The sequence below is a fragment of the Sycon ciliatum genome, chromosome 3 (assembly GCF_964019385.1).
Source record: "Sycon ciliatum chromosome 3, ocSycCili1.1, whole genome shotgun sequence".
Classification (NCBI taxonomy): Eukaryota; Metazoa; Porifera; class Calcarea; order Leucosolenida; family Sycettidae; genus Sycon; species Sycon ciliatum.
This window is the reverse complement of record NC_088645.1, coordinates 33,361,248-33,388,007: the sequence shown is the minus strand read 5'-3', so window position 1 is coordinate 33,388,007 and position 26,760 is coordinate 33,361,248. Positions and strand designations below refer to the sequence as shown.

The 26,760-nt window shown below is 43.7% G+C and overlaps 1 protein-coding gene across 1 annotated transcript; it reads right to left on the bottom strand.

Annotated features, from left to right (window-relative positions):
• Nucleotides 1-18,963: 18,963 nt before the first annotated feature.
• On the bottom strand, nt 18,964-20,160 carry LOC135812705 (uncharacterized protein DDB_G0271670-like; the record flags this gene model as incomplete). Its single annotated transcript, XM_065325973.1, has 1 exon — nt 18,964-20,160. A coding segment is annotated over one exon (1,197 nt), but the record flags the coding sequence as incomplete, so codon positions are not given.
• Between the last annotated feature and the right edge of the window lie 6,600 nt (nt 20,161-26,760).

Here is a 26,760-nt window from a genome sequence, read left to right as displayed (position 1 = left end):
GATGGAATTTTGAGGGGCTGATTTGGGAACAAACTGCCCTGAAATGAGTCGCAATCACTTTCTTGGCCCTCCCTGGAATGCCATGACAGAAGTACGATGCAAGGAAAGCGACCTTTCACAACAAGCCGAGCGGAGTCGATGGTTGCGCTGTGGAAACATAGGTGATGACAGTCATGGCGAGCGAAACTGAAATACCACTTCTCCGAGGGGATATTGCGCTGCTTGGCCTCTCTACCACTTTAGCACTGAGTACGTTGGAGAGTGATAGAGAGCGATAAAACGGAGCAGCGAGCCCACACAACGAGCGAGTGAACAAGGAGCTGCTCCGATCACACGGCTCAATGAAAATAATTCTGATCTCAAGTTCTTGTTCAACCTGCGCAAAGCCCAGATTCGAATGCTGATGACCATGCATTCTTTCAGAAGTCTGGGGTCCGATGCGAGTCTCGTGGCTAAAGAAAGTCGACTGGACTTGCTAGCCGCTGCCGTTCAGTGCTGGTATCCATTAGAGAAAATGGAATCAGTTTGGCTGTGCCTTTACTCCTTGTTTCGCGGAGTTCTGGAGAGCGAAGATGAAACCAGGGAGTCGTAAAATATTTTTCCCGACTCCCCGGTGGAAACGAGTAATCGCCATCGCGGCGGATCACGCAGCTTGAAAGCAAACTTACTTGAACGACGGCGACATCAAGCGGAGTGTGACCAAAGAAGCCGAGGCAAGGCTGAAACGAGCTGAACAACGACTCGAGAGACATGACGACTCGCGTACAGCAGATGACGACTAGCGCGCAGCAGATGACGACAGCGGCGCAGGTCAAAAATTAATCGAGCGAAAGCGACGCAAACTGAACTCTCTGCTCATTCCGCCAACAGTTTCTCTTGTAAAGACGCTTTACATAGACTGAATCACCTTCGTCCAGTGATTTGCAGTCGATACAAACTGTTCTTGACCTGTTCTAAGTGTTTTCATATCCAGCAAAATCCATCACGAAGTTTTTGTTAACGGAGGAAGTACTACTACTACTACTACTACTACTACTACTACTACTACTACTACTACTACTACTACTACTACTACTACTACTACTACTACTACTACTACTACTACTACTACTACTACTACTACTACTACTACTACTACTACTACTACTACTACTACTACTACTACTACTACTACTACTACTACTACTACTACTACTACTACTACTACTACTACTACTACTACTACTACTACTACTACTACTACTACTACTACTACTACTACTACTACTACTACTACTACTACTACTACTACTACTACTACTACTACTACTACTACTACTACTACTACTACTACTACTACTACTACTACTACTACTACTACTACTACTACTACTACTACTACTACTACTACTACTACTACTACTACTACTACTACTACTACTACTACTACTACTACTACTACTACTACTACTACTACTACTACTACTACTACTACTACTACTACTACTACTACTACTACTACTACTACTACTACTACTACTACTACTACTACTACTACTACTACTACTACTACTACTACTACTACTACTACTACTACTACTACTACTACTACTACTACTACTACTACTACTACTACTACTACTACTACTACTACTACTACTACTACTACTACTACTACTACTACTACTACTACTACTACTACTACTACTACTACTACTACTACTACTACTATTTTTTTTTTGTTTTTGTTTTTTTTGTTTTTTGTTTTTTTTGGTTCTACTTTTATAATAGTTTGTTTTGTTTTGTTTATCGGACAGATCGAAATAAGCATTCACACGCAGACAAATTATACATCCACCACCCTATTGGTTTATGATGTTTTTACACATATACCCCCAATAGGCTATTTATCAGACTCGAGTTTTCAACTTACACATTCCACATTCACCACTCAATCGGCTTTTGGTTTGTTCACACATACGTACCATACGCGATCTATTGGACTTGAGTTTTACCTTGTGTCCTTTTTTGCAGTCAGCAGATTCTTTTGTTGGACATTGTTTATTGAGTTTCTTGTTGCTTTTGGTTTACGCATATGCGTCATTTGCCCGTAAAAGAGGCCTTGTTACTACTACTACTACTACTACTACTACTACTACTACTACTACTACTACTACTACTACTACTACTACTACTACTACTACTACTACTACTACTACTACTACTACTACTACTACTACTACTACTACTACTACTACTACTACTACTACTACTACTACTACTACTACTACTACTACTACTACTACTACTACTACTACTACTACTACTACTACTACTACTACTACTACTACTACTACTACTACTACTACTACTACTACTACTACTACTACTACTACTACTACTACTACTACTACTACTACTACTACTACTACTACTACTACTACTACTACTACTACTACTACTACTACTACTACTACTACTACTACTACTACTACTACTACTACTACTACTACTACTACTACTACTACTACTACTACTACTACTACTACTACTACTACTACTACTACTACTACTACTACTACTACTACTACTACTACTACTACTACTACTACTACTACTACTACTACTACTACTACTACTACTACTACTACTACTACTACTACTACTACTACTACTACTACTACTACTACTACTACTACTACTACTACTACTACTACTACTACTACTACTACTACTACTACTACTACTACTACTACTACTACTACTACTACTACTACTACTACTACTACTACTACTACTACTACTACTACTACTACTACTACTACTACTACTACTACTACTACTACTACTACTACTACTACTACTACTACTACTACTACTACTACTACTACTACTACTACTACTACTACTACTACTACTACTACTACTACTACTACTACTACTACTACTACTACTACTACTACTACTACTACTACTACTACTACTACTACTACTACTACTACTACTACTACTACTACTACTACTACTACTACTACTACTACTACTACTACTACTACTACTACTACTACTACTACTACTACTACTACTACTACTACTACTACTACTACTACTACTACTACTACTACTACTACTACTACTACTACTACTACTACTACTACTACTACTACTACTACTACTACTACTACTACTACTACTACTACTACTACTACTACTACTACTACTACTACTACTACTACTACTACTACTACTACTACTACTACTACTACTACTACTACTACTACTACTACTACTACTACTACTACTACTACTACTACTACTACTACTACTACTACTACTACTACTACTACTACTACTACTACTACTACTACTACTACTACTACTACTACTACTACTACTACTACTACTACTACTACTACTACTACTACTACTACTACTACTACTACTACTACTACTACTACTACTACTACTACTACTACTACTACTACTACTACTACTACTACTACTACTACTACTACTACTACTACTACTACTACTACTACTACTACTACTACTACTACTACTACTACTACTACTACTACTACTACTACTACTACTACTACTACTACTACTACTACTACTACTACTACTACTACTACTACTACTACTACTACTACTACTACTACTACTACTACTACTACTACTACTACTACTACTACTACTACTACTACTACTACTACTACTACTACTACTACTACTACTACTACTACTACTACTACTACTACTACTACTACTACTACTACTACTACTACTACTACTACTACTACTACTACTACTACTACTACTACTACTACTACTACTACTACTACTACTACTACTACTACTACTACTACTACTACTACTACTACTACTACTACTACTACTACTACTACTACTACTACTACTACTACTACTACTACTACTACTACTACTACTACTACTACTACTACTACTACTACTACTACTACTACTACTACTACTACTACTACTACTACTACTACTACTACTACTACTACTACTACTACTACTACTACTACTACTACTACTACTACTACTACTACTACTACTACTACTACTACTACTACTACTACTACTACTACTACTACTACTACTACTACTACTACTACTACTACTACTACTACTACTACTACTACTACTACTACTACTACTACTACTACTACTACTACTACTACTACTACTACTACTACTACTACTACTACTACTACTACTACTACTACTACTACTACTACTACTACTATTACTACTACTACTACTACTACTGCTACTACTACTACTACTATTACTACTACTACTACTACTACTACTACTACTACTACTACTACTGAAATGTGTTTTTATTGAAAGCACAAAGCAATGAAGATGTGAATGCAAGGAGGGCAATGAATTCAAAAGGCGAACAGCAAAATTGTAACAAAATAGAAAGATAACAAAATTAATATTAATGGCAACAGCAATGTTTATACATGAAAAAGGGGAAGGAAAAGGAAAGAAAAACATCCAAACCAGAACTGCTTGAACACCGCCAGAAATGAAACCGAGATTCATACAAAAGAAAAAATTTCAGGACACCGGAAAACAAACTTTAGATCACATTTTGACATTATACGAGATGATGACAACGAAAAACTATGCCCTAGAGAGCACACGGCAGTCATTCACAAAGCTCGCCGAGCGCTTAGAGCGATAGGAGGACCTAGAGCCACGTAAACAGGTGATACACCAGCGAAGTAGGCAGAATGACAAACGGCATCGCAAACGATTGACAACAACAGAATACACCAAATCAGCATTTTTCTCTAGAATACGGCCAACCAATGCCTTCAAAAACACGGAACACTCCTTCCCTATCATGCCGTTGGTCGCAAATACCAGAGGGGTGAATGTGCCCCGATCGATCTGATTCACTCGCTCTGCGTAATGCCGCTTTTTTTCCCGCTCATTGCGCTCCAATTGGCTCATGGCTTTTTCACGAGACAGCAAGGTGGCCCTGGGATGCGTTACCCGGATATCGAAGAAGGCCTCCTGCTGCCGCGTCCAAAAGCCACGAGCCCTGACGTCAAGCCGCGCTTCCTGGGGTCGGTTAGATGTTGACCATGCCAATGTCTCACCACCAAATGGGAGAAGGTTGGGCTCGATTGCCACATCGGGACTTACACTTCTGAGTAGCTCAGCGATGAGATCACGTATCTCATTATGCCTTGCGGTGGGATAGCCACCACAAGGGCACACCATGGCATGGTCAGTCGACAAGTTAGCTCCGCACACACAGTTCGTTGGAAGACCATCAAGCGGTAGACCGTACCGAAACGCCACAGCATCTCGAAAATCTGATTTGTTAAGTGTTGTGCCATGGGCGGACCTTGGTTCAACAGTCAGCCAGGAGGACACGCCCTTCTCACCAGCTATCTCCACCAAGAATCGCTGGTCTGGCGTCAGGTGATCATGTACTGTGGCCAGGATCTCTATGTCCCTAGCGTCTCTCTTCTTCTTGCCTTCTCTTAAACGCAGGCGAGTCTCCATCACAGCCTCGCTAACGCTAGCATCGCGTGACGGAATTTCCATTGAAGCTGACGGTGGCCGGTGCGGAAGCCATGATGAGGTGAGAGACTCATCAGCGGTTTCATTGTTGACTGTGTGACGCGGCGGATGCAGTGAGAGCCAAATCTCTGACGCATCACCTCCATCCAGAGAACGAACATCACCGCGCTCCCGGTCAGCAGAGACAATATCCACCGACCCAGAATTCAGCGGCATAGCTTCCACGTTGTTGATGTTAGTTACTGAGTTCCGCTCCACTGCCTCTCCGGACGATTCCTCATCCGCCAATTCGACCTCGGCCAACTCCTCAGCTGCATCTGGCCGGCTCGCAGCCGTTCGCGTGCTATCGGCAGCAAGCTGTGGCACGGCTGCCTCAATTATTGGGCGCACGGCTTCGGTACACTGCGAATACTCACCCTCACATAATGGTGCAACTGGGGGGATGCCTAGCCCGCCACGGCGGCATGGAAGTCCCATAAAGCTGACGAAGGGGATCGTCACTGCTTAGAGACACACCAGCAATGGCAGGCAGCAGGGAATTATTAATTGCATCATCCAATCTAGTAAATAGGTCGGGAGAGCAATTTACGGCCCGAAGGCAATAACGCCAGCGCGAAATAATGCTGCGCACAAGCACAGTATATGCAGCATGTGGCTGAGTAGTGGCGAGTTCGGAAAGGTGCTCGACTTGGCGAACCCACTTATCAACCTTGCCCGATACAAATGTGTGCAGGAATCTCTCAGACCCAAGGGCGCCACCAAGATAAATGCAACCATCCGTAACAATTCTCACCCCAGTCCCAGCGAATAATTCCTGAGCTGCGTGCTCGAGAGATGGCTTCACGAGAAGAACTGTCTTCTCCGGATTGGGGTGGTACCCATAGTCGGGTCCCAGCTGCAATAACTTAGACCAGTAAAGGGATGCGGCTTGAAGGGTGCCAGCAGCGGAATCATCATCAGCGTACCACAGCTGGGTGGTGTTTGGACATTCGTGTGAAAGTTTGTTTATGAGAGGCATAACAGCAACAGCGTAAATGGCCATCGCAAGGGGGTCACCCTGGCACGTCCCCTCACGGGAAAGAAGTTCGCCCCCACCCGCTACGAAGAGGCGGCATGGCGCGCCATACGTGTTCTTGAACACCTGACCTAAAGCAGGACAGAGAGCGGGAACATTGTGCAGGGCAGCATTCCTATTTAGAGAATTGAATGCATTAGATGCATCTATTAGCAGCACGGCTTCGGTTTCAGGAAGACCAAAAACCCCTGCCATTGCCTGAACGGCAGCCTCGCAAGCAGCTGGCATGCCAACGCAAAGTTGGCGCGGGGCAGTCGCAGCTCTGACGTCGCTTTCGATCACCTTCATTATCGCTCGCCCTATAATCCTCCTAAATACCTCCCCAACAGCTATGGGTCTAACACCTGGGGATTTATCAAGGGGGATCAGGCGAGCGGCAGTGAATGCATCCATGAAACTCGGCTCGATATTCGCAGTACACAATACGCGTGCCGAATCCGCCAATGCAGTGCAAAGTCGGTTGGAAGCTGGGCCGAAGCACGTTAGCATCCTGGTCCAGGCCTCCGAGTCTAGTCCAGACGGACCAGCGGCGCCCTTCATGGACCTGCTCACAAACTTGATGAGGCTTGGCGTGATGCGCTCGAAGAGTATTGGGTTCACCCGCTGTGAGTCGGTCGGCGCCACCAATGAGCCAGGAACCGCCGGTGAGGGAGACGGGTGCTTGTCGTGCAGTACCTCACGCACAGTCTTTTCACCACCGGCCGAGTCCTCCAACCCGAGCACTGAGCCAGGTGAGTCATCACCTACCATCCTCGCTGCAGAGTGAACCTTCCCTGCGAATACTCGTCGACTGAAGGTTGTATCGTTCACTGTATCAGGCAGTTTCTGGCGACGCTTCCCAGCGGGTAGGTGCGCTTGAATACACCTGGCTTCGTCCAGGATGTCCTCAAGCCTGCCACATGACCACGATTTCATACGTCGCGTGATGTGGGTTGCATTCTCAGCAGCCCGGGACTCCGGGTGAGGTCGCTGTAATAGTAGCTGGCACGCAACCGTTACCGCTGTCCAGGAGATGGGACGAAGTGGCGAGTCAGCGGCAAACGCTGATATTAAGCGGGCCAATTCATTCACAAACGAAGACCCGGCTGAACCATACGGAATCATTACCAGATTCCTCTCCCACTGCACACATTCGTTGTATACGTCTTGGAAGCAAGCTTGTATGTCATCCGCCGGACTGTTCCATATGTTTTCGTCGAAACTATGCTGAGAATCGTCCAGACCGGCCAAGAGCAATGTTGTATCTCCTCCTGGCAATAATGACTGTTCAGGCGATGTCCCACTGATAAGAACGCTTGATTCAGCACTGGTGTTGGCCACATCAGACGACCGGGGCTCTCTCGTTGTCCCTGTTGCTGCGGTCGACAGTTCAGGGCAACTAGCTGGAGGGTCGGTGTTGCGTTGCGTACTGGAGCTAATTGGTGGAGCAATTGGCTGGCTGGCGGAAGTCATGCCACAGGTTGCGGCTGATAGATTCCTGCACCTCAACTTCGCCCTTGGCGCACAGTTCGTACATTTTCTACTGTTCTTGACACAAACACATGATTTGCATGTCCCAGAAGGACCGCATGTGCAACATTTAGCCATACTACTGTGGCATTAGGAAGCTGGACTACTACTACTACTACTACTACTACTACTACTACTACTACTACTACTACTACTACTACTACTACTACTACTACTACTACTACTACTACTACTACTACTACTACTACTACTACTACTACTACTACTACTACTACTACTACTACTACTACTACTACTACTACTACTACTACTACTACTACTACTACTACTACTACTACTACTACTACTACTACTACTACTACTACTACTACTACTACTACTACTACTACTACTACTACTACTACTACTACTACTACTACTACTACTACTACTACTACTACTACTACTACTACTACTACTACTACTACTACTACTACTACTACTACTACTACTACTACTACTACTACTACTACTACTACTACTACTACTACTACTACTACTACTACTACTACTACTACTACTACTACTACTACTACTACTACTACTACTACTACTACTACTACTACTACTACTACTACTACTACTACTACTACTACTACTACTACTACTACTACTACTACTACTACTACTACTACTACTACTACTACTACTACTACTACTACTACTACTACTACTACTACTACTACTACTACTACTACTACTACTACTACTACTACTACTACTACTACTACTACTACTACTACTACTACTACTACTACTACTACTACTACTACTACTACTACTACTACTACTACTACTACTACTACTACTACTACTACTACTACTACTACTACTACTACTACTACTACTACTACTACTACTACTACTACTACTACTACTACTACTACTACTACTACTACTACTACTACTACTACTACTACTACTACTACTACTACTACTACTACTACTACTACTACTACTACTACTACTACTACTACTACTACTACTACTACTACTACTACTACTACTACTACTACTACTACTACTACTACTACTACTACTACTACTACTACTACTACTACTACTACTACTACTACTACTACTACTACTACTACTACTACTACTACTACTACTACTACTACTACTACTACTACTACTACTACTACTACTACTACTACTACTACTACTACTACTACTACTACTACTACTACTACTACTACTACTACTACTACTACTACTACTACTACTACTACTACTACTACTACTACTACTACTACTACTACTACTACTACTACTACTACTACTACTACTACTACTACTACTACTACTACTACTACTACTACTACTACTACTACTACTACTACTACTACTACTACTACTACTACTACTACTACTATTACTACTACTACTACTACTATGTTGGCCTATTTAACATTGGCATGCTCTGCGGATTTGTAGGCATGCTAGGCAACTTAAATATTATCCTGCAAAGTATTTTGTAGGTGCTTGACTACTATACTACGTCATGTATTACAATTGGTACATGACTTAATAATAGCCGTTTGGCATGGTACAATAACCTTTTTGGTTTTTTTATTTTTTATTTTTAATGGCTTTCTCTTCTTCCTCGGATGGTTTACAATTTGTATCACAATTATTTGTGGGTTCAGCAATAAAGGATGTGACTACTACTACTACTACTACTACTACTACTACTACTACTACTACTACTACTACTACTACTACTACTACTACTACTACTACTACTACTACTACTACTACTACTACTACTACTACTACTACTACTACTACTACTACTACTACTACTACTACTACTACTACTACTACTACTACTACTACTACTACTACTACTACTACTACTACTACTACTACTACTACTACTACTACTACTACTACTACTACTACTACTACTACTACTACTACTACTACTACTACTACTACTACTACTACTACTACTACTACTACTACTACTACTACTACTACTGAGAACGTTGACTTTATTTGATAACAAACTGGGTGCCGGAATGAAGAATTCAAAAAACGGAAGCAAAGAAAGCAATGGTGACAAATCCAATGAAGTATATCGTAGATAGGAAAATCAAATCAAATAAATCGGAAAATCCAATAAGAAAATAAAATAAAAGAATCAAGTCAACTATCGAATACCAAAACAAAGAGTAAACCCGCATCCGCAAACACAATCAAAGCAGCACCGTTTACCCAACTCATCCAACAACCCAGACAAGAGAAAACCAGATAAGGTACAAAAAGAAAACGGGCAAGTCAACCATCAAATCATGACCAACATATAATAGCAAAATTGCTACAACAAAAATACAGACAATATCATGAAACAGTTAGGTCAGGCATGCTAAACAGCCAGGTGGGCACGGGCCCTACACTCCACCACAAAACCGCCATGACCAGCACCCATGAGCCTTCGGCGGTACGAGTGCCGTGACCCCCGCAGACAAGTTATTTGCCAGCGAATCAGGCACACACTGATCCGGGCACGAAGCTGGCGCATGATCAGTGAGTAGGGGAGATCACGGTTCCTCTCACTGATTTGAGCTGCTAACGACTTCAGGAATATTGACGCCTCCGGCGCACACTGCCCATTGGTGGCGAAAACCAACGGCGTGAACGAACCGCGGTCGACGTTGTTGATCCGGCTCGAGTACTGGCGCTTCTTCTGCCTCTCGTTGTCAGACAACTGGCTCGCTACTCCCGAACGCGACAGCAAAGACGGCCTTGGGTGGGTAACCCGAACATCAAAGAAGGCGTTTTGCTGTCGCGTCCAGAAACCGCGAGCCCGTATGTCTGCACGAGCGGCATCAGCTCTAATACCTGAGACCGTCTCACCATCCAGAGGCAGCAGAACAGGCTCCAACTCGACATCATACGCCACCTCGGACATGGCACTAGCCAGCAGGTCCCGAACCTCGTTGTGACGTTGCGTTGGGTACCCGCCACAGGGGCATGTCATAGCGTGGTGGCTTGTCATGTCTTTGCCACACACGCATGATGCTGGCAAACCTTCCAAGGGAAGGCCATATCGTAGGCCCACAGCATCACGGAAATCCGTCCTGCTGAAAACGGTCCCAGGCATTGTAGTCGCAGGTGGAGTCGTCAACCAACTTGAGACGCCATCTTCACCTGCGACCTCTACCAGTAGCCGTTGCGTGGGCGGGAGGCCGGATCGGATCTCCTCTGCCAAGTTCCGCTGCTGAACACGGCGCGCCGCCCGAGCACCTGCAGCCAATGTCCTGCATGCTGTTACCACAGACGACACCTCATGCGTGGAGGTGCCACCGACTACCAACTCCACCATGGGTGCAATGGCGTCTCGGCACAAGGTGCGCTCAGCAGCCGCCCGTGACACATTGCTACGGACCGCAAGACCACCAAGCTTTGCTGGAAGGGAAAGCAGTGCTCGCAAACCTCCCTCAACCGGCACAGAATGGCCCGTGAATGCAGGCAGCAGCTGATCATTTAGGACGCGATCCAGGGGTGCGTAGAGTGCCCCGTCAGCATTAGCAACGCGCTGCAAGTATGACCACCGAGACTGAATGGCAGAGATGAATAAGTGGTAAGCCGCGTGGGGCTGGGTCTCTGCAACACTCGCCAGCCTCTTGGTTAAAGCACACCAGTCACCCACACGGCTTCCCACAAACCCATCACAGAACTCAGTGCTGCCGATGACTCCACCGAGATACCGGACGCCATCAGAGCAAATCCGGATGCCAGTGCCAGCAAATACCCACTCAGCGTCTGACACCAGATGGCTCTTGACGAGGAGCACGGTCTTGGCAGCATTAGGCTTGTAGCCATACTTCGGGCCCTCAGCCGAGATGCAGTTCCAGTACTCACCGAGTGCCACAACGCGGTCCACAGCGGCATTGTCGTCAGCATACCACACCTGCATGGAACCACTGCATGTTGTGGACAGATGCTTGGCCAGAGGGACGGTAGCCAAAGCATAAAATGCCATGGCCAGTGGATCTCCTTGGCACGTGCCCTCTCTTGAGTAGAGTGTCTCGCCACCATCCAGGTACAGGGGGATATCCGCTTCGTACGTGTTCACAAATACCCGCCCTGCAGCTGGGCACACGCGTGGTATGTTGTTCAGTGCAGCTGCCCGGTTCACTGAATTAAAGGCGTTAGTGGCGTCGACGAGGAGTATTGCCTCTGACTCCTCCTTGGCAAATACCGATGACAGCGCCTCCACAGCCACTTCACATGCCGATGGTATCCCGACGCACAGCTGGGTTGGCGCCGTTGCAATCACCACATCCTTCTCAATCGCCGCCATGATTGCCTTGCCAACTGCACGCCGAAACACCTCACCCACAGCGATGGGCTGCACGCCAGGTCGCTTATCCAGTGGTATCAGTCGCGCTGCCAGAAACGGGCGCAGATGCAAAGCGTCCAGCCTCTCCGTGCACAGGCATTTGGCCATGCGAGAGAGGGCCGAACAGAGCTCGTCAGAAGCTGACTTGAACATGCCAACCATCCGACGCCAGGCAGCCGCATCCAAAGCCGAAGGTCCAGCAGCTCCCTTCATTCCCAATATCGTCTTCTTCATAGCTGCTGGTGTTATCGCCTCAAACATAACTGGATCCGGGGGGTCGGGGCTACAGTCCAGTAGGATGTCTGGATCAGCCGGCTGGGGAGCAGGGTGCTTATCCCGCAGGTGCTCTAGAACTGACTTCCCACTCACCTCTTCATCCAGGGGAAGAACGCCACCAGCACCATCAGCATCCAGGTATTGGGCAGCACTGCCAACTCGGTCATTGAAAACCATGTTCGCTAAGCGAACATCGTCCAAAGCACGTGGACTCGAATCACCCACGGCTGCATCAGAGAGATGAGCCTGAATGCATCGGGACTCCCGTAGCAATGGAGAGAGATCACCGGCAGTCCACAGCCCAAGCCGCTTGGCCAAAAACGTCTTGTGGTCGCTAGCCGCAGATCCACGAAACGGCTTCTGCAACAACAGATGACAGGCGACGACCACCGCCGACCACGCAAAGGCCCGAGCACCCGAGCCATCCGTAAATAAGCCAATGAGGCGTGCAATCTCCTTGACGAACTCTTTGCCTTCCGAGCCGAAGGGGACCATAAACACGTTTCTTCTCCATGAGATGACTTCACGGTATGCAGAATCGAACATGCTCACAGTCTCATCAGTAGTCTGACTCCAAAACCCTTCATCTGCAGATGAGTTACTGCCACCCTCAACCACCGTACTCGGCTCACGCGACGCTTGCTTTTCCGGACGCAGAGGGGCCAGACGAACATGCGATGGCTGATATAGCGATGCTGGTGAACAGGATGGTTCCGCCTGAGGCTGTCCAGACGAACCGGGACCCACAGAGGCCGGCGCCGCAGACACAGGTACCCGGGAAGCTGCAGTGGGATCAGAAGAAGCACCCGCGGACGAAGAGGCGGCAGCGTAATCAGAAACAGTCTCCGAGCACACAGGAACAGGCAAATCCACCCGCAGCGACTTCACAGACGGAGCCGCAGGCGCAGATAAATAAGATTGGGAAGATCCTGTGAATCCAGGCGCCGGTGCTACACCAGAGCATGCAGCGGCCGACGACGGGGGCCTGGATACCGAAGTATTCCGTACCTCTCGAGGCACGCCACCGGTCCGGCCAGCAGCGGAATCACCCGGTCGAGAAGGCTGCACTCTTCGTCCACTCCAGGCCGGCGGATCACCAGCAGAAAGGCCTTGAGGCACCTCCGATCCACCAACATCATGCAAATCCAAATTTCCAAAATTCCTACAGCGCCCAATCTGACCTGGGTAACAATTGACACAGCAGCGTCCATTCCTATTGCATGAACATGCTCCGCACGTACCACTTTTCTTGCTGCAGGAGCAACAGGGCCCAGCAGAAGCCTCACGCCGTGACATGTCATGCAGCCTGCAGCACTGCCAGAAGAAACTACTACTACTACTACTACTACTACTACTACTACTACTACTACTACTACTACTACTACTACTACTACTACTACTACTACTACTACTACTACTACTACTACTACTACTACTACTACTACTACTACTACTACTACTACTACTACTACTACTACTACTACTACTACTACTACTACTACTACTACTACTACTACTACTACTACTACTACTACTACTACTACTACTACTACTACTACTACTACTACTACTACTACTACTACTACTACTACTACTACTACTACTACTACTACTACTACTACTACTACTACTACTACTACTACTACTACTACTACTACTACTACTACTACTACTACTACTACTACTACTACTACTACTACTACTACTACTACTACTACTACTACTACTTGACACAATCTTTATTAGGAAACTTGAAATGGAGATGTGAAACACAAATACAGCCATGTAGATGGAGCAGCAATGCAATACAATGTCCAAAAACTCAAGAATTCATTATCATGGGGCAATGTTGGGCAAATGTCTGTCAGGTACTATCACGCTCAGGCTGCCCGCAACCTGCACATCGTCGTGAAATTCATCCTGTTGCGGCGGTATGACGATCTTGAACCCCGCAAACAGGTGACTGCCCATCGCATAAGGCAGACTGACAGCTTACAACGGAGCTGACCCATGATAACCGATACGTGTAGGTCGACGTTCTTCTCAGCAATCAGGCATGCCAGTGTCTTCAGTGCCATTGAGCATTCTCTGCCAATCATGCCCGAGGTAGAAAAAACTAGCGGTGTAAACGTACCTCTGTCAACTGCTGTCACCCGCTCTCCGTACTGGCGCTTCTTCATCCGTTCATGCGTTCGGAGCTGGCTGATGACTTCCTGACGCGACAGCAAGCTTGCCTTTGGGTGTGTAACCCGGATGTCGAAAAAGGCATCTTGCTGTCTCGTCCAGAAGCCACAAGCCCGGATGTCCAGGCGGGCACCTGCCGAGCGGTTGGCTGTCCTCCCTTGGAGCCGCTCACCATCATATGGTAGTAGAGGCGGTTCCACCTCCACATCCCGGACCGCCTCACGCATCACGTCAGCCAACAAGTCCCGGATCTCATTGTGGCGTGCCATGGGGTAGCCCCCTGCCGGACACATCATCGCATGGTCTATTGTGTTTGTAGCACCACATACACAAGTCAGGGGGAGTCCGTCAGGCTGCAGGCCGTAGCGGATGCAGAACGCATCTCGGAAATCCGATTTGTTCAGCACCATCTGCATTTGGGACGATGGTTCCGCCGTTACCCAAGATGATACGCCCTTTTCCGCGGCATTCTCCACCAACAGCGCCTGTGTTGCTGTCAAATCCGGGCGCAATTCGCTAACGAGACCCGTGGCTTGGGCAGCTTTCTCTCTGCGAATACGCCCGGCCTCCTGCCGGCTGAGGGCTATTGCCTCGTTCAGCTGGTCTGTTTGAGTAGTTTCGTTGGTGCTTGTTGGATGTTCTGGTGGTCTTATGCAGGCCGCCACAGGAGCCACAATCTGTCTGGATGCAGAAAACTCTTTCTCGGCCTCCACCGAGGGCACAGGGATTGCCATGCCACCAAACCGCGCTGGTAGCGATAGCAACTTTCTCAGTGCCGACTCGTCCGAACACGAATGGCCGCTGAGCGCTGGCAGCAGCTTGTCCGTAATGGCGGCGTCGAGACGGGCCAGAAGATGCGCAGGGCAAGATAGGACGCGCAAGTGGTACCGCCACTTGGACACGAGGCCCTTTACAAACACCTCGTACGCAGCATGTGGCTGAGTGGTGGCCACCTCCGCCAGGCGATCAACCTGCAGCGTCCACTTGTCGATCAAATCTGTGATATACTCCTCACAGAAGACCGTTGTACCGAGTGCGCCGCCAAGATAACGAGCACCCTCGGTCACAACACGAATGCCCGTGTCCCTGAAAAGCTGGAGTGCCAGGGCCGAATGCTGCTCCTTGACAATTAGTGTTGTCTTGTTCGCGTTAGGGTAGTACCCATACCCAGGGCCATGCTCCAGAATCCCATCCCAGTACTGCCTTAGATTGAGGAGCTGTCCGCCACCAGCATCGTCATCAGCATACCATAGCTGCACCACGTCGGGGCAGCACTCTGACAGCTTGTCTATCAATGGCATCATGGCGACCGCGTATATCGCCATGGCGAGAGGATCACCTTGGCAGGTACCCTCCTGACTCCTTATCTCTCCACCACCCGACACAAACAGGCGGCATGGACTGCTGTAGGTGTTCTTGAACACCTGCCCCAGGGCAGGGCAGACGAGTGGCACGTTGTGTAGGGCTGCTGTGCGGTTCATAGCGTTGAAAGCGTTGGTGGCATCGACCAAGAGCACACCCTCCACCTCCGGCGAGACAAGCATGTCGGTCATCGTATGCACGGCAGCTTCACACCCAGACGGAACACCAACACAGAGTTGACGAGGGGCTGTGGCGTGCATGGCGTCATACTGAATTATCTTCATCACAGCTTTGCCTATTAGTCTCCGGAAAACCTCCCCAACAGCGATAGGGCGCACCCCCGGTTGCTTGTCCAGTGGGATGAGGCGGGCCGCAGTGAACGAACTTAGCTCTTCTGGTGGGACTTCCTGGGTGCATAAGCGTTTTCCTGCTTCTGCCATTGCCGCACAGAGCTGGTCAGACGCTGCAGCGAAGCAGGTCAACATGCGTTTCCACGCATCAGAGTCCAGGCCCGATGGACCGGCCGCTCCGGACATTTGACGACTTATCTGCTTGATCAGCGCTCCTGTGAGCCTGGCAAAAAGGATCGGATCTTGAGGGGTAGCCGCGTCATGCCCCTGCAAGAGAGCGTCATCCGGAGGTACAGCAGGCTGGGGATGCTTATCAAGCAGAATGTCACGTACTGTTGAACCTGGGCTGCCGCTGACAGTGTCGCTCATTGACAACACTCCACCCGAGCCACTGGAGCAAACCATCCGAATGGCTGACTGCGTTTTCCCAGAACATACGAGTTTTGAAAACAAGGTGTCGTCAATTTGGCCTGACTGGTCGACGTTCCGGGTATGGTGTGCCGGAAGATGCGCCTGGATGCATCGGCATTCACGCAGCAGGGTGTTGATGTCTCCTGACTTCCAAACAGCAAGTCGACGCGTCAGGTGAGTTCCGTGTTCGGAGGAGGAGCCCTGTCCGTGCGGTTTCTGCAACAGGAGGTGGCACGCGACAGCTATTGATGTCCAGGCTCGTTCACGGTTGGGCGCCGCGTCGGAAAATATGCGAACCAGTCGTGCAATTTCCTCAACAAATTGCTTCTCAACAAATTGCTTCCCGGCCGCTCCGAAGGGAACAATAAACAAATTTCTCCTCCAAGTCACACACTCTTCATACGCCCCCTGCAGGCTGTCTGGTTGACCCTCAGGAGCAGTCGGCAAAGGGCCCAAATCGTGCGCCGCTTCTGTACTGGAGTTGTCTCGTGCCGGCTGCTGTGGCTGGGGCTGACTGGCCAGCGGTGTAGATGGGGTGGTAGACGTTGGCCGCTGCGACACGGCTGGGATCGGAGAGTCTGGATGCTGCGACGCCTGCCGCAACTCCTGCATTGACATCTGTGAGCTGGCCTCAGGCTGCGATGCATCGGTGGTTAACGACTGCGTTGAATCGAGAAATGCCAGAAGATTAACGTCCGCAGTAGAAGGCAATGATTGGCTGCATGCCAAAGCAGAGGCTGATGCTGACTGGAGGTCCTGTGTCCTCGTAGAGGCTGTTTGTCCACTACCAGCTAGTGCAGGCTGAGTACCATCTGGCGCTGCAACGGAGGCGCAACTTCTCGGCGCCTTGCTAAAGTTAGTGTTTCTGCATCTCCCCTTTGAAAGCGGGACGCAATTGTCACAACTGACACTATTCTTTGCGCAGCTGCAATTGGCACAAGAGCCCAATGCGTTACACTTGCAGCATTTAGGCATGATGAACCCAGGACATTGCGTGAAAACTGGCTCCGGAGCTAATACCTCACAGCTCCTGGGTGGAGGTGATGCAATACTGAGAAACAGAGAAAATGCAAAGAGTAGCGCCAGCAATTGGAGTCCGCCACCAAAAACTTCACTAGTTAAGGGTGATAAATGACGCGGGGGCGCTATCAGCGCAAATGGTTGCACTGGGAAATACTCTAACATAGAACGCAAGGAGGGTAAGGTAATGCGGGGTAGGGAGCTGAGGTGAGAAAAAGGTGACGGTCCCAGAGGACGCCACAAACAAGTGAGAACACGAATACTTGCAAGGAAAGCAGCCAAGAACACAACACAACCCAACACCAAGAATAGAAAAGAGTACAGTACCATAAAACAGGTGTCCAAGCTTCCTCCTCAGTCAGTTGTTAATCGTCAGAGCTCCAAATCAAGCAACCGTCCTCCACCAGCGCACCAGTAGTACTACTACTACTACTACTACTACTACTACTACTACTACTACTACTACTACTACTACTACTACTACTACTACTACTACTACTACTACTACTACTACTACTACTACTACTACTACTACTACTACTACTACTACTACTACTACTACTACTACTACTACTACTACTACTACTACTACTACTACTACTACTACTACTACTACTACTACTACTACTACTACTACTACTACTACTACTACTACTACTACTACTACTACTACTACTACTACTACTACTACTACTACTACTACTACTACTACTACTACTACTACTACTACTACTACTACTACTACTACTACTACTACTACTACTACTACTACTACTACTACTACTACTACTACTACTACTACTACTACTACTACTACTACTACTACTACTACTACTACTACTACTACTACTACTACTACTACTACTACTACTACTACTACTACTACTACTACTACTACTACTACTACTACTACTACTACTACTACTACTACTACTACTACTACTACTACTACTACTACTACTACTACTACTACTACTACTACTACTACTACTACTACTACTACTACTACTACTACTACTACTACTACTACTACTACTACTACTACTACTACTACTACTACTACTACTACTACTACTACTACTACTACTACTACTACTACTACTACTACTACTACTACTACTACTACTACTACTACTACTACTACTACTACTACTACTACTACTACTACTACTACTACTACTACTACTACTACTACTACTACTACTACTACTACTACTACTACTACTACTACTACTACTACTACTACTACTACTACTACTACTACTACTACTACTACTACTACTACTACTACTACTACTACTACTACTACTACTACTACTACTACTACTACTACTACTACTACTACTACTACTACTACTACTACTACTACTACTACTACTACTACTACTACTACTACTACTACTACTACTACTACTACTACTACTACTACTACTACTACTACTACTACTACTACTACTACTACTACTACTACTACTACTACTACTACTACTACTACTACTACTACTACTACTACTACTACTACTACTACTACTACTACTACTACTACTACTACTACTACTACTACTACTACTACTACTACTACTACTACTACTACTACTACTACTACTACTACTACTACTACTACTACTACTACTACTACTACTACTACTACTACTACTACTACTACTACTACTACTACTACTACTACTACTACTACTACTACTACTACTACTACTACTACTACTACTACTACTACTACTACTACTACTACTACTACTACTACTACTACTACTACTACTACTACTACTACTACTACTACTACTACTACTACTACTACTACTACTACTACTACTACTACTACTACTACTACTACTACTACTACTACTACTACTACTACTACTACTACTACTACTACTACTACTACTACTACTACTACTACTACTACTACTACTACTACTACTACTACTACTACTACTACTACTACTACTACTACTACTACTACTACTACTACTACTACTACTACTACTACTACTACTACTACTACTACTACTACTACTACTACTACTACTACTACTACTACTACTACTACTACTACTACTACTACTACTACTACTACTACTACTACTACTACTACTACTACTACTACTACTACTACTACTACTACTACTACTACTACTACTACTACTACTACTACTACTACTACTACTACTACTACTACTACTACTACTACTACTACTACTACTACTACTACTACTACTACTACTACTACTACTACTACTACTACTACTACTACTACTACTACTACTACTACTACTACTACTACTACTACTACTACTACTACTACTACTACTACTACTACTACTACTACTACTACTACTACTACTACTACTACTACTACTACTACTACTACTACTACTACTACTACTACTACTACTACTACTACTACTACTACTACTACTACTACTACTACTACTACTACTACTACTACTACTACTACTACTACTACTACTACTACTACTACTACTACTACTACTACTACTACTACTACTACTACTACTACTACTACTACTACTACTACTACTACTACTACTACTACTACTACTACTACTACTACTACTACTACTACTACTACTACTACTACTACTACTACTACTACTACTACTACTACTACTACTACTACTACTACTACTACTACTACTACTACTACTACTACTACTACTACTACTACTACTACTACTACTACTACTACTACTACTACTACTACTACTACTACTACTACTACTACTACTACTACTACTACTACTACTACTACTACTACTACTACTACTACTACTACTACTACTACTACTACTACTACTACTACTACTACTACTACTACTACTACTACTACTACTACTACTACTACTACTACTACTACTACTACTACTACTACTACTACTACTACTACTACTACTACTACTACTACTACTACTACTACTACTACTACTACTACTACTACTACTACTACTACTACTACTACTACTACTACTACTACTACTACTACTACTACTACTACTACTACTACTACTACTACTACTACTACTACTACTACTACTACTACTACTACTACTACTACTACTACTACTACTACTACTACTACTACTACTACTACTACTACTACTACTACTACTACTACTACTACTACTACTACTACTACTACTACTACTACTACTACTACTACTACTACTACTACTACTACTACTACTACTACTACTACTACTACTACTACTACTACTACTACTACTACTACTACTACTACTACTACTACTACTACTACTACTAGTCATTTGTTTGAGCATCCTGATTGTCGTGCTGTGTATTCGGATGATTGTTTTTCGATTGTGTCACGTGTACGCAGTGCTAGATTGCTGAATGTTTTGGAAGCTGTACACATCCACACAAGGAAACCCAACCTTTGCAAACAGAAACAAATCAAATTCACACTTAGGCTGTTAGGTAGGTCGTCAAAACCTCGTTAGTTACATGTATGTCCAGTGGTTGTCTCTTGTTGTCGCACTACATGTCGCGCTTATTGAGTTTTCTCGCATTTGCACCTTTGTGTCATTATTGCAATTTTCGCTGTTTACTTTAGCTATCTTCTTTCTTTCTTTCTTTCTTTTTGCGCTGTTTTACCACCTTCTTACTGTATTTAATCCACTGTTCCTGTTCCTTTTCTCTTGCCTGTATTTCACCTGATGAGAAGGCTTGAAAGTATACTTGTGAAGACAAAAACTTTCAAGATGTTTGTAATGAGCCTGAAGTGTGTCCTTTTTATGAGTATTACTACTACTACTACTACTACTACTACTACTACTACTACTACTACTACTACTACTACTACTACTACTACTACTACTACTACTACTACTACTACTACTACTACTACTACTACTACTACTACTACTACTACTACTACTACTACTACTACTACTACTACTACTACTACTACTACTACTACTACTACTACTACTACTACTACTACTACTACTACTACTACTACTACTACTACTACTACTACTACTACTACTACTACTACTACTACTACTACTACTACTACTACTACTACTACTACTACTACTACTACTACTACTACTACTACTACTACTACTACTACTACTACTACTACTACTACTACTACTACTACTACTACTACTACTACTACTACTACTACTACTACTACTACTACTACTACTACTACTACTACTACTACTACTACTACTACTACTACTACTACTACTACTACTACTACTACTACTACTACTACTACTACTACTACTACTACTACTACTACTACTACTACTACTACTACTACTACTACTACTACTACTACTACTACTACTACTACTACTACTACTACTACTACTACTACTACTACTACTACTACTACTACTACTACTACTACTACTACTACTACTACTACTACTACTACTACTACTACTACTACTACTACTACTACTACTACTACTACTACTACTACTACTACTACTACTACTACTACTACTACTACTACTACTACTACTACTACTACTACTACTACTACTACTACTACTACTACTACTACTACTACTACTACTACTACTACTACTACTACTACTACTACTACTACTACTACTACTACTACTACTACTACTACTACTACTACTACTACTACTACTACTACTACTACTACTACTACTACTACTACTACTACTACTACTACTACTACTACTACTACTACTACTACTACTACTACTACTACTACTACTACTACTACTACTACTACTACTACTACTACTACTACTACTACTACTACTACTACTACTACTACTACTACTACTACTACTACTACTACTACTACTACTACTACTACTACTACTACTACTACTACTACTACTACTACTACTACTACTACTACTACTACTACTACTACTACTACTACTACTACTACTACTACTACTACTACTACTACTACTACTACTACTACTACTACTACTACTACTACTACTACTACTACTACTACTACTACTACTACTACTACTACTACTACTACTACTACTACTACTACTACTACTACTACTACTACTACTACTACTACTACTACTACTACTACTACTACTACTACTACTACTACTACTACTACTACTACTACTACTACTACTACTACTACTACTACTACTACTACTACTACTACTACTACTACTACTACTACTACTACTACTACTACTACTACTACTACTACTACTACTACTACTACTACTACTACTACTACTACTACTACTACTACTACTACTACTACTACTACTACTACTACTACTACTACTACTACTACTACAGTCAACTTCGCCAATAACGACATTCGGCGGGGCATCAGAAAAGTGTCCTTATTCGCGAAGTGTCCTTATAACCGAAGTCCCATTTGAATGTATGTGAACCCATGTTTTGTATAGTATGACATGCATATCAAAATGAAGCTCTTTTCTTGCTCTATGTCAATGTGTACTTTATTTTCATATTGCAGTGAAAGGAACTAAAAATTCAATATGCAAGGGAAATCAATTGAAAAATATGCCTTTTTGAGCCATCTACAGGGCCAGAGACATGTACATGTATGATGATTACTGTACAATCATGTACAACTACATGTACAGTAGGTATCGGTTATAGCGTGGGTGTTTGAAAAACGACTTTCTATTCTTATTTCCGATATTTCTTACACACGATAAATCAAGTGTGGCATATCATATGCATGTGCGCATGGGCAGGAAGATCATCGTACATGCAACGCAGTACTTCTGTGCATGTGGCTGGTCATAGTCCCATAGGCTTACCATGTGGCTATGCAACATGGGTTACATGACCACAACATTGGAATCTGCAGCATTACGACGCAGGCGATACACTTTGTACTAATCTGGCATGTTTCGGGACACAAAGTCCATTCTTAGGACCGATATATTCTACTATGGGATAAAATTGCTTGTAAGAATAAATGTGCACTTGAAATCCATGTTATGATTATGAAAACATGAGCGTTCATTCTTGTAGGCAGTGCCGGTATATTCTTTTACACGACCACGCTATAACCGATACGCACTGTACATTGTATACATATACATGTCATGTAGGTGTGCTGGTAAATCCAACAATTTTGAAGCCAACATAAAAAAGGAAGAAAAAGCCCCCCCCCCTTGGCTGTATTTTCTTGCATGTGTGCCTTGCCTTTATATCCATCACCATAGGTTCTGGTACTTCTGCATGACAGGTACTTGAAATAGCTGTCAAAAGCCCAGAAAGTCGTTATTCAAGCAGTGAATATGACCTGGGGGCACTAAAAGCATGTCGCTATACGCGAATTGTCGTTATTCAGATAGTCGTTATATCCAAAGTTAAATGTATACAGTTAGATGGGTCTTTGCTCTGGGCATGGACATTTGGTCGTTATTCGCGAATTGTCGTTATATCCGCAGTCGTTATTAGCGAAGTTGACTGTACTACTACTACTACTACTACTACTACTACTACTACTACTACTACTACAGCTACTACTACTACTACTACTACTACTACTACTACTACTACTACTACTACTACTACTACTACTACTACTACTACTACTACTACTACTACTACTACTACTACTACTACTACTACTACTACTACTACTACTACTACTACTACTACTACTACTACTACTACTACTACTACTACTACTACTACTACTACTACTACTACTACTACTACTACTACTACTACTACTACTACTACTACTACTACTACTACTACTACTACTACTACTACTACTACTACTACTACTACTACTACTACTACTACTACTACTACTACTACTACTACTACTACTACTACTACTACTACTACTACTACTACTACTACTACTACTACTACTACTACTACTACTACTACTACTACTACTACTACTACTACTACTACTACTACTACTACTACTACTACTACTACTACTACTACTACTACTACTACTACTACTACTACTACTACTACTACTACTACTACTACTACTACTACTACTACTACTACTACTACTACTACTACTACTACTACTACTACTACTACTACTACTACTACTACTACTACTACTACTACTACTACTACTACTACTACTACTACTACTACTACTACTACTACTACTACTACTACTACTACTACTACTACTACTACTACTACTACTACTACTACTACTACTACTACTACTACTACTACTACTACTACTACTACTACTACTACTACTACTACTACTACTACTACTACTACTACTACTACTACTACTACTACTACTACTACTACTACTACTACTACTACTACTACTACTACTACTACTACTACTACTACTACTACTACTACTACTACTACTACTACTACTACTACTACTACTACTACTACTACTACTACTACTACTACTACTACTACTACTACTACTACTACTACTACTACTACTACTACTACTACTACTACTACTACTACTACTACTACTACTACTACTACTACTACTACTACTACTACTACTACTACTACTACTACTACTACTACTACTACTACTACTACTACTACTACTACTACTACTACTACTACTACTACTACTACTACTACTACTACTACTACTACTACTACTACTACTACTACTACTACTACTACTACTACTACTACTACTACTACTACTACTACTACTACTACTACTACTACTACTACTACTACTACTACTACTACTACTACTACTACTACTACTACTACTACTACTACTACTACTACTACTACTACTACTACTACTACTACTACTACTACTACTACTACTACTACTACTACTACTACTACTACTACTACTACTACTACTACTACTACTACTACTACTACTACTACTACTACTACTACTACTACTACTACTACTACTACTACTACTACTACTACTACTACTACTACTACTACTACTACTACTACTACTACTACTACTACTACTACTACTACTACTACTACTACTACTACTACTACTACTACTACTACTACTACTACTACTACTACTACTACTACTACTACTACTACTACTACTACTACTACTACTACTACTACTACTACTACTACTACTACTACTACTACTACTACTACTACTACTACTACTACTACTACTACTACTACTACTACTACTACTACTACTACTACTACTACTACTACTACTACTACTACTACTACTACTACTACTACTACTACTACTACTACTACTACTACTACTACTACTACTACTACTACTACTACTACTACTACTACTACTACTACTACTACTACTACTACTACTACTACTACTACTACTACTACTACTACTACTACTACTACTACTACTACTACTACTACTACTACTACTACTACTACTACTACTACTACTACTACTACTACTACTACTACTACTACTACTACTACTACTACTACTACTACTACTACTACTACTACTACTACTACTACTACTACTACTACTACTACTACTACTACTACTACTACTACTACTACTACTACTACTACTACTACTACTACTACTACTACTACTACTACTACTACTACTACTACTACTACTACTACTACTACTACTACTACTACTACTACTACTACTACTACTACTACTACTACTACTACTACTACTACTACTACTACTA